The sequence below is a fragment of the Nomascus leucogenys genome, chromosome 24 (genome assembly GCF_006542625.1).
Source record: "Nomascus leucogenys isolate Asia chromosome 24, Asia_NLE_v1, whole genome shotgun sequence".
NCBI classification, from domain to species: Eukaryota; Metazoa; Chordata; class Mammalia; order Primates; family Hylobatidae; genus Nomascus; species Nomascus leucogenys.
In genome coordinates, this window is record NC_044404.1 from 2,609,549 (window position 1) to 2,621,967 (window position 12,419).

The 12,419-nt window shown below is 62.4% G+C and overlaps 2 protein-coding genes across 2 annotated transcripts in view; both read right to left on the minus strand.

Moving 5' to 3' along the window:
* Positions 1-70: 70 nt before the first annotated feature.
* On the minus strand, positions 71-5,884 carry TMEM240 (transmembrane protein 240). Its single transcript, XM_030805860.1, has 4 exons — positions 5,551-5,884; positions 4,962-5,068; positions 892-1,100; positions 71-810 (listed from the first exon to the last, which is right to left on the minus strand). The coding sequence occupies exons 1-4, from the start codon at positions 5,605-5,607 to the stop codon at positions 662-664; spliced, it is 522 nt and encodes a 173-aa protein (XP_030661720.1). The 5' UTR covers positions 5,608-5,884; the 3' UTR covers positions 71-661.
* A 1,059-nt stretch (positions 5,885-6,943) lies between these two features.
* Positions 6,944-12,419, minus strand: part of SSU72 (SSU72 homolog, RNA polymerase II CTD phosphatase) — a 33,100-nt gene continuing 27,624 nt past the window's right edge. Inside the window, exons 3-5 of the mRNA XM_030805859.1 lie at positions 10,071-10,210; positions 9,071-9,189; positions 6,944-7,438 (exon numbers count right to left, since the gene is read on the minus strand). Of these exons, the coding sequence (XP_030661719.1) occupies positions 7,337-7,438; positions 9,071-9,189; positions 10,071-10,210 (361 nt within the window). The 3' untranslated portion in view covers positions 6,944-7,336. The remainder of the gene's footprint in view (positions 7,439-9,070; positions 9,190-10,070; positions 10,211-12,419) is intronic.

A 12,419-nucleotide genomic window follows, 5' to 3' on the forward strand; every position in this document is an offset into this window, starting at 1 on the left:
GGTGCGGGGTGGGGTTTTGGGGGCCCCCTAGTGTCCCCCTGGGGTAAAAGGTGACAGAAGAGGCGGAGGCTGGAGCTTTCTGGAGAATTTACTGACCACAGGGGTGGGCTTCACATGAGGTGCCCGCCACTGCGGGGCCAGGGGCCTGAATGCTGCCTGGGACCAGCCTCCTGTGCCCCACCCTGCGGCTGTGCACACGCGGGTGCCCCCCTGGCCTCCCTCCTCTCCGCCCAAGCTGGCTGGGGCCAGACAGACAGTGGACGCAGCGCACAGGAAACAGAGCGGCTTCAAATAGATGCCGGCCCGGGCCGCGCACCTCGCCGCCCCTGCCCCCGCCTGCCCCCCCCCAGGACCCTCCCTGCACCCCCAGCACCGCTGGGGCTGAGTCTGCCCTCGTGTCCTGCCCAGCCAGGGGCCCAGGGTCCTGCCCCCCAACTGCAGGGCCTCCCCTACCCCAACCCCCACCCTAGCCCACACCCCAACCCCCTTTATAAAAAGAAGAGACAGCACCTTCCACTGGACTCTCCCGGCCGGCCACAGCCCTGGACAACCTGGGCCCAGGGCTGCTGTCCAGTCCCGCCGGCCCGGGCGTCCACGAGGTCCCTTTTACATCTGTACAGCAGCCGGTTGGCTCGGCGGCCCCGGCAAGTCCCCGTGCGGCTCACAGGTGCCGCGGGCTGGGGTGGCCGTTGTGGTAGAGTTTCTGCTTCACGTGCACCATGTTCCCGGCGGCCTCCTCGAAGGGCCTGTGCGGCCGCCGGCCCAGCTCCCGCAGGCTGCACAGCTTGGGCAGCCAGGTCCACGAGCCATCTGCAGGGGGACAGGGGCGGTCAGGCAGCTGGGGCCGGCCAGGGCGGCGGCACTCCTGGGCGGCGGGCATGAAGCACTCACCGTAGTGCCGTCCGGCTCTCCAGGCGCGCACGGCGCAGTGCAGGACGCCGTCCATCCACACCAGGAACCAGCTGATGCAGAAACCCAGCAGCAGCCCCAGCATGAGGTCGATCTCCTGCTTGGTCACATTGTCCGTCACAAAGTAGTTCTCGGAGGCGTCCACCACCGACTGGTCCCCGTCGTACGGGATCACGTAGTGGATGTGGTGCCTGGGGGCGGCAGGGCGGGCTGGCACCTCTCCCGCCACCCCTGGCCTGGCCTTCCCCCGGGGCGCCTACCCCGTGGTGGGGATGTGACCGCGTCGGGCCACCCTGGGGGTTCTCTGAAGCAGCCTCCTGTGCGGGTGGTTCGGGAAGGGAGCACTGGACTCAACCAGGCCCAGGTCACAGGCCAGAGGGAGTGGGAGGTCAGTGGCCGTGGGCTGTGGAGGCCGAGCGTGAAGTCCAGGCAGACAGCGGGACCAGATGCCGGTGAGGGTGTCAGCCCTCACTCAGCACCTCCTCCCTGAGGCCTGGAGCTCACGGGAGGGTGCTGCAGGTAGAAGAGGCCTCCCCCCGAGGGGGCTCAGGACGGCGGTCCCCACGGCCAGGGTCACGGCTCACCCACCCGCCCTGGGGCCGGGGAGGCCACTGGGAGCAGAGCTGGACACTGGGAGCCCTGCTGGCCCCAGACCAGCCACTCCCATGCACCCTTCCCCTCCTGCCGTGCCCTTTCCTCCACGGCCACCACCGCACCTGCCAGGCCCACTGCCCCTGGTGTTTCTTCTGCTCCATCCCTGGGAGGTGCTGTCAGAGGCCACGGGGGCTCTACCCAGCACCCCATCCTCTCCCCTTCCTGGGGGACGCCCCCTTGCCCTTGCCTGGCACAGACCCGCCTGGCTCCTCTCAGGATGGATGGCGTCCAGGCTCCAGGGCCCTTTCGTCCTCAGTGCCTGGGCACCTCCGTGTCCCTCGGCCTCCTCTCCCCGGGCTCTTGGGGGACTGCCCAGGCTCAGGTCACAACAGCCTCTGGCCTCTTGCTGCTGGGATGACACAAGCTCCCCAAGGAGCTCGCTCCAGCAGCTCACCCTGTCCCCTAGGAAGGTCTCCAGGCCTTGACTCTGCTGATCGGACTGGCATCCCAGACGCCAACTCTGGGATCCCTAGTCCAACAGGGCCTGGGAGTGGAGCCCGCGGGCCCCATGCGCCTTGCAGTCCACACTCCTGGCTGCCTCCCACATCTCTGCTGAGCTCCAGCTGCCTGTGTCTCCACGTGGGATCCACAGACACCTTAAACTTGTGCCTAAAAATAGCTCCTCTCTCCCCAAACCTGCTTCTCCCCCACCTTCCCCTCGGTGATGTAGCAGCGCCTCGGCCTGGTTTTCAGCCGAGACCCAGAGACCACCTCACGCTCCACACCCCAACCAGAATACTTCCCACACTGAAAGCCCGGCCTGTCCGTCCAACCCAGGGCCTTGCAGCCCTCTCCAGGCCGTCCCTGTGCCCAGTGGGGGCCACACAGGTGCCTTCCCTCAGTGAGATCTGGGGGGTCCTGGAGCCTGAGCCCAGGCACAGGGAGGAGGCGGCCCCTGCCCCAGGCTCTCCTTGAAGCCCTCCTGCTCTTCTGGGGTTCCCGGAGGTCAGTCCCCTCAGCATATCTGGAAAGTGGCCACTGTCAGTGGCAGGACTCTCGGTGAGGAGTGACCATGACCGTGGCTGATTCCTGGTGGCCACTGATCACCTGGTGACGAGCCTGTCCACAGCCACCAGCCATCGTCACCAGTGGGCAGCTGCTGACCACTGCCCAGAATGTGCAGCTGCCAGAGACCCTCAGGGGAGGAAGCTGTTCCTGACCCCTTAGAGAGTCCTCACCCACCCCAGGGGCTCAGTAACTTTGGGGGTCAGAGGTCACAGCCTGTGTCTCCCACCATGGCTGGCCTGGGTACCTGTAGCTCCTCCCCCTGCACCTGGCCCTCCTTCCTGGGGGGCTCAGGTCTCCCAAGTGAAAGCAGGAGATAGGCCTGGGCAGAGATGTGCTATCTGCACACGTATGTCTGTGACATGTACATACGTATGTCCTGCCTGCACCACACATGCTGCGTGTGTCCACCTGAGGCCCAATGTACATCATGTATACACACCAGCCACATGCACAGGACATGGCGTGATACTGTGGACATGGGCCCCGGGAGCTCCACACCCCCGCCCTGTGCACGGTGTGTGTCACATGCGAGTGTATGTTCGCTTGGCTTTGCAAAACGCAGCCACTCTCTCCACGGGGTGCCACGTCACGTGCACGGACGGATGTCTCCTTTGGACGCTGCCTGGCAACAGACTTTGGAGCACTGATTTCCATACACGTTCTCCATGTCAACATCTACGTATAGGCACGTATGAGGCCTACACATGTACACACACTTGTTCTGAACACCAGCGTGTACACACAGGGAGCCTCTCACGGCAGCGCATGGGCATGGTGTATACACAGACACCCCATGTGCAAAACTGCTGTCTGCACACACACTGGCTGCAGCCACATGGAGACATTTGGACATGTCCCTGAGCGCACTGCACTGTATATTGTGACATACATGGACTCTGCATACACATATATGTTGTCAATATACAAGGGCACTTTGTACGCTGAATGTACATATCCTGTATGTAGAGATGTGAACAGAGCATAGATACATGGACACACACGCAGCAATACCATCTACAGCAGGCTGTGGCTCTGCTTCCCACACACGGCTGCCTTCAGCGTGCACTCCACCTGAGTCCACGTGTGCTCTGGACACTGCATGAGCTGCACCTACACGCCCTGTGCAAATACCCTAAGGCGCCCTCTGCCTGCCCTGCCGAGCCCTCAGTGGGCTGCCCCAGGGCCGTGCGCATGGAGGCCGCGCCTTTCTGATGCTCTGGAGCTCAAGTCTGGGCCCAGCCTCTGGGAGGCCGTGGAGCCGACCTCAGGCCTTTGCTTAGCAGTCGGACCTGCCAGACAGGGACACGGGGCTCTCTGGTAGCATGTGGCCACCCCACAAGCTCTTACCCCCACGCTGTGCCCAGCACACGTGAGGGTCACAGACATCCCGATCTCTGCCTTCTCTAACACCCGTGTTCTTCATCAACACGCCTGCTGCACCCGTAGGCATGTAACACGCTTAGCAACACATGCAGCTGTCCTGAACACACATGCCCTGCACCCACACATATGCACAGAGACCCCGGAGCAGGAGGCAGCAGAGATGACGAACACGGGTTCTGGGTTGGTGCCCCCTTTGTCCTTCACTAGCTGTGTGACCTTGGAAAAGCCTGTCCTCTAAATCCTCCGTCCACTTCCTCATCTGTTCAGCAGGGTTAACAGCGGGCACTGCGTGAGGGTGTCCTGAGGGATGGGAGTGCATGCGTGCGTGCGCGGGCGCTGTGTGTACGCACATGTATATGCACAGACGCCACACACATGCGCGTCTCATGAGAAGATGTTTATTTCGTACATGGACGTACAAACATGCATGGCCAAGAGGATTCCATCACTACACGTGCACAGAGGGGGTCACAGTGGGTGTGGGGGGTCTGGGCGCTCCCCTCAATCTGAGTGACCTTGAGGAAGCTCCACCTCCCTGCTGCCCCCCGAGCCCATCCCTCAGCTCCTCTCCAGCCAGGGGGTTGTGCCCAGTGCCCCTCAAGGCAGGCCCTTCCCACCTTGACCAGCATTCCCCTGCCCTGGGACTCACTGCAGGGCCCAGCCCTGTGCCAGCAGGAGCTTCCTGCCCCAGCCCTGATGAAGCTGGCTTGGGTCTCCACTGTGGACATCGGACTGGGCTGCGGCTTTCCGGCCTCCAGGCTGGACCAGGAGGCCCCGTGACCCATTCCGCCATCAGTCTGGAGGCCTCTGGGGATGGTGGCCTAAAGCCATGCGCCCCCAGGAGACCCCCCCCGCCTTGAGACAGCTCCTCCCCGTGCGCACCTGGCAGCCCTCAAGGGTGGAAGGCGGCTCGCGGCCTGCGTGGGGCTGGCTCCCCCGCGCCCCGAGTGGGCCCCGCCACACATGTGCGCTCACGCGTGTCGAGCCGGCGCCGGTTGCGGACTCACCGGCCACAGTTGCAGTGGCAGACGCGGTCCTCGCCCCGCAGGTGCGGGAGGATGTAGTTGTGGAATCGGTCCAGCAGCGCGTTCATGTCCATCAAGCACGCGATGGCCTGGAAGAGCCCATGACCGGTCAGCGCCAAGGAGCGGGCGGGACGAACGGGGCTGGGGGTGGGGAGCGCAGGCCGGGGTCGGGGCAGCGCAGGCGGGGAGCGAGAGCGCAGGCCGGGGTGAGGGGAGCGCAGGCCGGGGAGAGGGGAGCGTAGGCCTTGGTAGGGGGAGCGCAGGGGGTGTGGGGATCGCAGGCTGGGGAGGGGAGCGCAGGCCGGCGTGGGGGGAGCGCAGGCCCAGGAGGGGACCGCAGGTCGGGGAGGGGGAAGCGCAGGCCGGGGTAGGGGGAGCGTAGGCCGGGGAGAGGAGCGTAGGGAGTGTGGTGATCGCAGGTTGGGGAGGAGAGCGGAGGCCGGGGTGGGGGGAGCGCAGGCCGGGGAGGGGAGCGCAGGCCGCACGGGCGGTAAACAAGGCGCGGGAGGTGGGCCAGGCGGCGCGCGCGGGCGGGGAGCAGGGGGCGCGCGCGGGAAGCCCCTCCGCTCACCATCACGACCGACGCCCCCAGAATCATGAAGATCATGGTGTTCGCGCTCATGGACATCGGGCGGGGCCGGGCCGGGCCGGAGCGCCGCCCCCCGGCCCCGGCTCCCCCCGGCCCCGGCCCGATGCTGAGCCCCCGCCGCCTCCGCAGAGGTCAGCCCTTCCCTGGATCGTCCGCCGCCGCTCGCTGCAACCCCGGCACCGGCCGGGGGGAGGAGGCGCGGGGGGGAGGGCGCCGGGGAGGGACGCGGGGCCTTTCTGGGGTCGCTCGGCCCGGCCCGCCGCGCTCCGCTCCGCCCTCGGGTCCTCCCTGCGATCCGCTCGGCTCGGCTCGACTCGGCTCTGCTCGGCTCCGGCCCCCTCCCTGCCTCCTCCTCCCTCCTCCCCCCTCCCTCCCCGCCGCCTTCCTCCGCCTCTCGGGAGGGACCGCGCAGACCGCAGGCCGCCCCGTGCCAGCGCCGGGAGGGGACCGCCATCCCCCGGACGCCGGCCGGGACCCCTCCCCCGGAACCTCGGCTTTGTGTCCCGCCCTAGTCTGGTCAGACCCAGCCCCGGTGGCCTGTCCAGTGACCCTGGATGCCAGTCCCAACACGATCCGGTCCTGGAGGGGCGCCGAGGCCCTTTCCGCCCCACTGCTCCGCCCTCCCTCCTGGACTCCCAGGTCGCCGGGTGCGGGACTGCACCAGCCCGCTCGGCAAGCATGTGCCTCCAGGGTGGGGTCCGCAAGGTCGTGACAACCCCACGGCCGTGGGGGTCACAGGTCAGGGACGGGATGACCCCTGGAATCCTCAATGGAGGGATGTGGCACAGGAGCTGCGGGCAGGGCAGCCCCGCACAGGCTTCCCTTAGGGCGGGGACGAGGGGGTCAGCCCAGGCCCATGGGTCGGGACTCCTGCCATTCAGAGGCCCCAGTGGCCGCCACTCTGCTCTGGCTGTCCCTGGCTCAGGGTCCTGAGGCCAAACTCTCATCCACGACTAGTGACCATGTCTCAGGCCCAGGAGCCGACCCCTGCCTTCTAGCAGGAAGTCAGCGAGAAGCTACTCCTGGGACCCAGCCTGGAGTGTGGCGCCATCCAGGCTCACTGCAGCCTCGACTCCTGGGCTCCACCGATCCTCCCAGCTCAGCCTCCCCCGTAGCTGGCCTTGGGGGATCCCCGCCCGGGGGGGTTTCCACATGGAGAGGGAACACCGCTCCACCACAGGCAGCAGTGCTGGCAGGAGCAGGCGGCTTCCGCTTCAGGCAGCACAGGCACGGGTTGGCCCAGGCCCTGTCAGCAACACCAGGTCTGAGCTACACCTCCCAAGCAGTGGTAGGAGGTCACTGAGGGCGGCAGGGCTAGACCTCTGCCACCTCCTCAGGGGCGAGGGTCGGGCCAGGAATTCAGGACCAGGCACAATGACAGCAGCATCTGTTTATTGACAATTCCAGGTCACTCCTAACACGCCGCAGCAGGGCTCTGTACAGTCCGGCCCGGTGGGGAGGAGGGAGGGAAGGCAGGCACACGAAGACACAGCTATGTCGGGAAGTGCACACAAACCGTTGTCTTTCCTTTTTGGTTAAAGAAGAAAAACTTTGTAATCAATATCCCGCTCATAAGTAAAAGTGGAAAAGAAGAAACTTGATTGCTTTCATCTGGCGTTTTGGCATCTCCTCTCCCATTTCATACGCACAGTTTATTTGGGTAATGCTACCGTCACCAGCAGAACACCTGTAAGTAAAAACAAATGTCAGGAAGGAAAAAGTATGAACAACAGGAAGCTCCAGAGGCGGCTCCATGCGGGCGCTGGGCTCAGTAGAAGCAGACGGTGTGCAGAAAGGTGCGGCCACTCTTCTCCTCGAACTCCTGCAGCAGCTCGTCAATCTCGTTCTCCATGTCTTCCGTGTGCTGGATCTGCAAGGACAGGCCCGTGGTGACGGCCTTGCCCACTCTCGCCTGCCAGCTCCCCCCTAACACCTGGATCACCAGGGAAACGCCAGGCCTAAGCCAGCCGAAACCAAGGCAGCCCCAGGCCCTCACCCCACCGCTGCTGCCTCACAGGGACAGCTGGAGGCTGCAAGGGGAGAGCTTCCTGGGCGGCCCCAGGCCCTCACCTGGTGTGGAGCAGGAGGCAGCCCCCACCTCCCCACCGACCCTCACAGAACCTGAAAATGGGAGGAGCTTGGAGCTGGATTCTGAGAGGGGCCCAGCACTGAGACCTGGAGGCTGGGGCTCAGACCCACACATGCACAGCGGGGCCGACGAACCCTCACCGCCAGCGCTTCCACGCCGCCAACAAGCGAGCGGGGGCAGCCTGGTCATTGGAGCATCCTGGCCTCCATCCACCAGAGCCCCTGGCAGAGGGCCGCTGCCCCGGAATGAGCAGGCTCGGCTCCTAAGCACACTTGCCCTGGCACCAGCAGCTCATTACTCGCCATCTCCACTGTCCACTGGTCCCCAACCTTGGGCAGCACCCAGTGCCTCTAAGCAAGGAGTGGCCTGTCACTCGGCTCTGGCCAACGTGACCCAAGCAGAAATCGTGCAATAACTTCTGGGACAAGATTTTCCCATGGCCTCTTCTCCTGCCAGGCGATAATGAAGACCATCCCTGGCACTTCAGCAGCCACACTGGACCATGAGGCACGTGGGGACCAGAAGCCATGCTGGGTGGGCAGGCAGAGCGCAGGAGCCTGCAGCCACATGGCAGCTTCTCCCAGCGCTGGCCCGCCTGACTCCCGGGCTTTCCAAACACACCATCTTCTCTCTCGGTGAAGCTGTTTTGTTTTTCTGTCTTTCACAGACATTGATCAAATCACAGAGGCAGAGGTGGGATGGTGCGCGGGGCTCTCCTCAGGCAGGTCCTTTCGTCACAGCCCAGCACCTCCACGCCACAGCAGGGTGGCTACAGAAGCCTTGGGGTGCCCCAGCCCCTCTGTGCAAGGGGGACATGCAGGGCCCGTTGGGGAAGGCAGGTGTGCAGAAGGCCAAGTCCAGGGGTGGACGGCGGACATAGAGCCCTTGGCAGCCTCCAGGCTCACGTGGGGCACACACCTCCGACTGCAATGCATCCAGGAGAGCTGCATGCTCTGCTCACTGAGGCGGGGCTGTGTCCACCACAGGGAAGAGAAAAGGTACCAGGCGTTCCCTGGAGCCGTTCCCTGGAGCCCCGTGTCCTGGGAGAGGGACTAAGCCTGTGTTGGGCAGGTCACTGTGCAGCGTCTCTCAGCTGAGCAGAGGGCATGGGCGGGGGGGCTCCTGTGCCAAAGCTGGGGAGTGACTCACTGAACTACCAGCGGTCACCCCTGACACAGGTGAGCTGAGCAGCAGACCCCGCCCCAAGCAGCAGGGCCAGCCTCAGGTCTTGGCCACTCCCCTATGTCACAGCCTCAGGCCACTCCCCTCTGTCACAGCCTCGGTCACTCCCCTCTGTCACAGCCTCGGCCACTCCCCTCTGTTTGAGCCTCAGGCCACTCCCCTCTGTCACAGCCTCGGCCACTCCCCTCTGTCACAGCCTCTGCCCAGGGCGGCGCCCAGCCGCGTACTTACACACTGGCAGAGCTCACAGATGAGAAACGCCCCCAGGGTGGCCTCCTCGTGGTTGTCCTGGATGTCCACATTGACCACGTGCACGGGCTGGCAGGTCTCCTGTTCTCTGGAATTCAGATCTGATTGGGACAAGGTGACACAGATGTCAGAGGCTCCAAAACCAGGGAACAGGCAGTCAATGGGGCTGAGTCCCCAGCTCTGCTGGCCACTGGCCCAGCCCAGACCCAGTGGTTTCTGGACTCTGCAGTTTGGGGAGCACAAAGAATGAGCCTCAAACTGAAGGTGGCTGATGGTTCAAGGAAACCTGAGCAAATCTCCAACTCAGCACAAGCTGGTCTGGGACTCTCCACCCACCAGCCAGTCCTGGGGTGAACCGTGGCTGGCATTGCGACCCTTCCCCATCACTAAAGACCAGCCCTCCCTGCTCCACTGCCAGCTCCACACAGGGTCAATCCGTTTGAAAAATGGACCTGGCACGGTGGCTCTCGCCTGTGATCCCAGCACTTTGGGAGGCTGAGGTGGGCGGATCACTTGAGGACAGGAGTTCGAGACCAGCCTGGCCAACATGGTGAAATCCCATCTCTACTAAAAATACAAAAATCAGCTGGGTGTGGTGGCTCACACCTGTAATCCCAGCTACTCGGGAGGCTGAGGCAGGAGAATCACTTGAACCTGGGAGGTGGAGGTTGCAGTGAGCCTAGATTGTACCACTGCACTCCAGCCTGGGCAACAGAGCAAGACTCTGTCTCAAAAAAAAAAAAAAAAAAAAAAACCACCAAAGAGAAAACAGGCCCCTGAAGCCCATGACAGGCTGCAGCCAGCACACGGGTGGTTCAGCGACCAGCAGCCCTGCCTGCCTTCCAGGATGCTTCGTACTCAGGTCTGCCCCCGGCCCCCGCCACTCTAGACGGGCTGTGCTGGTCAGTGTGGGGCCCTGCAGGCGTCCCCAGACCCTGTGAAAGCTGCTGGAGCCCAGCCCAGCGCGCAGCCGCCTCCTCACCTTCCACCACCTGGTCATACACTCTCTCTTCGCAAGTGAGGATCAGATCAAACAGGTCTTTGCAGTTCTGGAACCTTTCTGGCCGGGGCTTGATTCTCTTATTTCTGTCCAGCATATGTAAAATCCCATTCTGTGTATAGCTACACATAGGAGTTAAGGAACGTCAGAGAAAAGGCATCTGTGTATGAAGCCTGGAGGCGCCTGTGTCCTGGACACCCAGCCCCTTCCCTGCCCCACAGCAGGGGCAGCTGGGACGAAGGCCTGGACAGCTGTAGAGAGTAGGCCATGCTCTGGTGAGGCAGAGGCCTCACTGTCCTAGCAGGTCCCACAGAAAACAAAGTGGGTGATGGCAGGTGCTTGCTCCTCGCTGTCCCCCAACTCTGCAAAAAGACCCAAGGCCCACAGGACACCCCCTGCCCTCACCCAGCACGACACCTTCTACCCAGACCTCTCCCCTCACTGCTGGCCCAGCCCAAGCTGCCCTTGGCCCCAGTAACTGTCTCTGCAGTCGGACCCTCCTTCCTCCATCTGCTCCCCGTGCAGTGCATGCTGGCTCTGAAACCTCAGCCCTTCAGCAGAGACAAAGCAAACCCCGAAGCCCAGTCCCCAGTCTAGCTCAGCTACAACAGAGTCAAGAACATCGGAAAACCCAAAGAAAGGAAGCTCCAGGCCGGGTGGGGTGGCTCACGCCTGTAATCCCAGCACTTTGGGAGGCCGAGGTGGGCGGATCACGAGGTCAGGAGATCGAGACCATCCTAACACGGTGAAACCCCGTCTTTACTAAAAATACAAAAATTAGACGGATATGGTGGCACATGCCTCTAATCCCAGCTAATCGCGAGGCTGAGGGTGTAGTGAGCCAAGATCGTGCCACCGCACTCCAGCCTGGTCAACAGAGCAAGACTGTCTCAAAAACAAAAAGTAAAAAAAAGGAAATGAAGCTTCAGCAGCAATCAGGCTGGAAAACGCTGATACAAAAACCAACAGGGCAAGACAGTCGAGGAGGGAGATGCTACAGCCTCACTGACTATGGGATGGTGGAGGGCAGGATGAGGCCTGAAGGCACTCAGCATCCAGCCCAGCTGAAAGGGGGCCTTGGGGCGAACGCTGACACACACAGGCCGCAGCAGTCCCAGGAGGGGCCACAGGAGCCTCTGGGGTCCTCAGGGTGGGGCATGCTCCCACCATTCACAGTGACCAGGGGTTCCCAAGGAAGGGGCTCACTTCCCCAAAAAGAGAGACTGGGTTCCCAAAGATGAGCTCATTTGAGCCATTCCAGATGGTCAGGGACAAGTAACCACTTTCAGATAAACAGCCTAGCTGACTTAGGGATTCTGAGTGAACTCAACTACCTTCCTGGGTAGCAAAAATAGTTTTTATAATAGTTTTATAATACATTGAAGTGGCTGATCTAACTTGAAAAGGCATCTGACCCTGAGCTGCATCCTTGGGTCACTGTTGGCAGCATGGAAGTCACACACCCACCCCTGACATGTGTCTCCTCCTGCACATTGGAGTCCCGCCTGTGTCCCCGAGGACCCTGGAAGCAGCTACGACACCCAGGTCCATCTCTGGGGAACTTAGTCCTTCAGCCACTGAGAATCAAAGTCTGCGGAAAGAAGAGCTCGAGGCCGGGCACGGTGGCTCACGCCTGTAATATCCCAGCACATTGACAGACGAAGCTGGGTGGATCACCTGAGGTCAGGAGTTCGAGACCAGCCTGGCCAATATGGTGAAACCCCATCTCTACTAAAAATACAAAAATTAGCCAGGTGGGGTGGCGCACACCTGTAATCTCAGCTACAGCTACTCGAGAGACTGAGGCACGAGAATTGCTTCAACCCGGGTGGCAGAGGTTGCAGTGAGCCGAGATCACATCACTGCACTTCAGCCTAGGCGACAGAGTAAAACTCCTTCTGGAAAACAACAACAACAAAAAAAAGGCCGGGCGTGGTGGCTCATGCCTGTAATCCCAGCACTTTGGGAGGCCGAGGCAGGTGGATCACCTGAGGTCAGGAGTTTGAGACCAGCCTGGCCAACATGGTGAAACCCTGTCTCTACTAAAAGTACAAAATTAGCCGGGCACGGTGGTGGGCACCTGTAATCCCAGCTACTCAGGAGGCTGGGGCAGAAGAAGCTTGAACCTGGGAGGCAGAGCTTGCAGTGAGCTGAGATCGTGACACTGTACTCCAGCCTGGGCAACAAGAGCAAGACACCGTCTCAAAAAGAAAAGAAAAAAAAGAAAGAGCTCAAGACGGCCTGACCTTGTGTGCAGCCACATGCAGAGGGGAAGGTGCAGGGACCAGCTCACGGAGAGGAACCAGGGTCAGGGTGCAGGCGTCCAGTGGC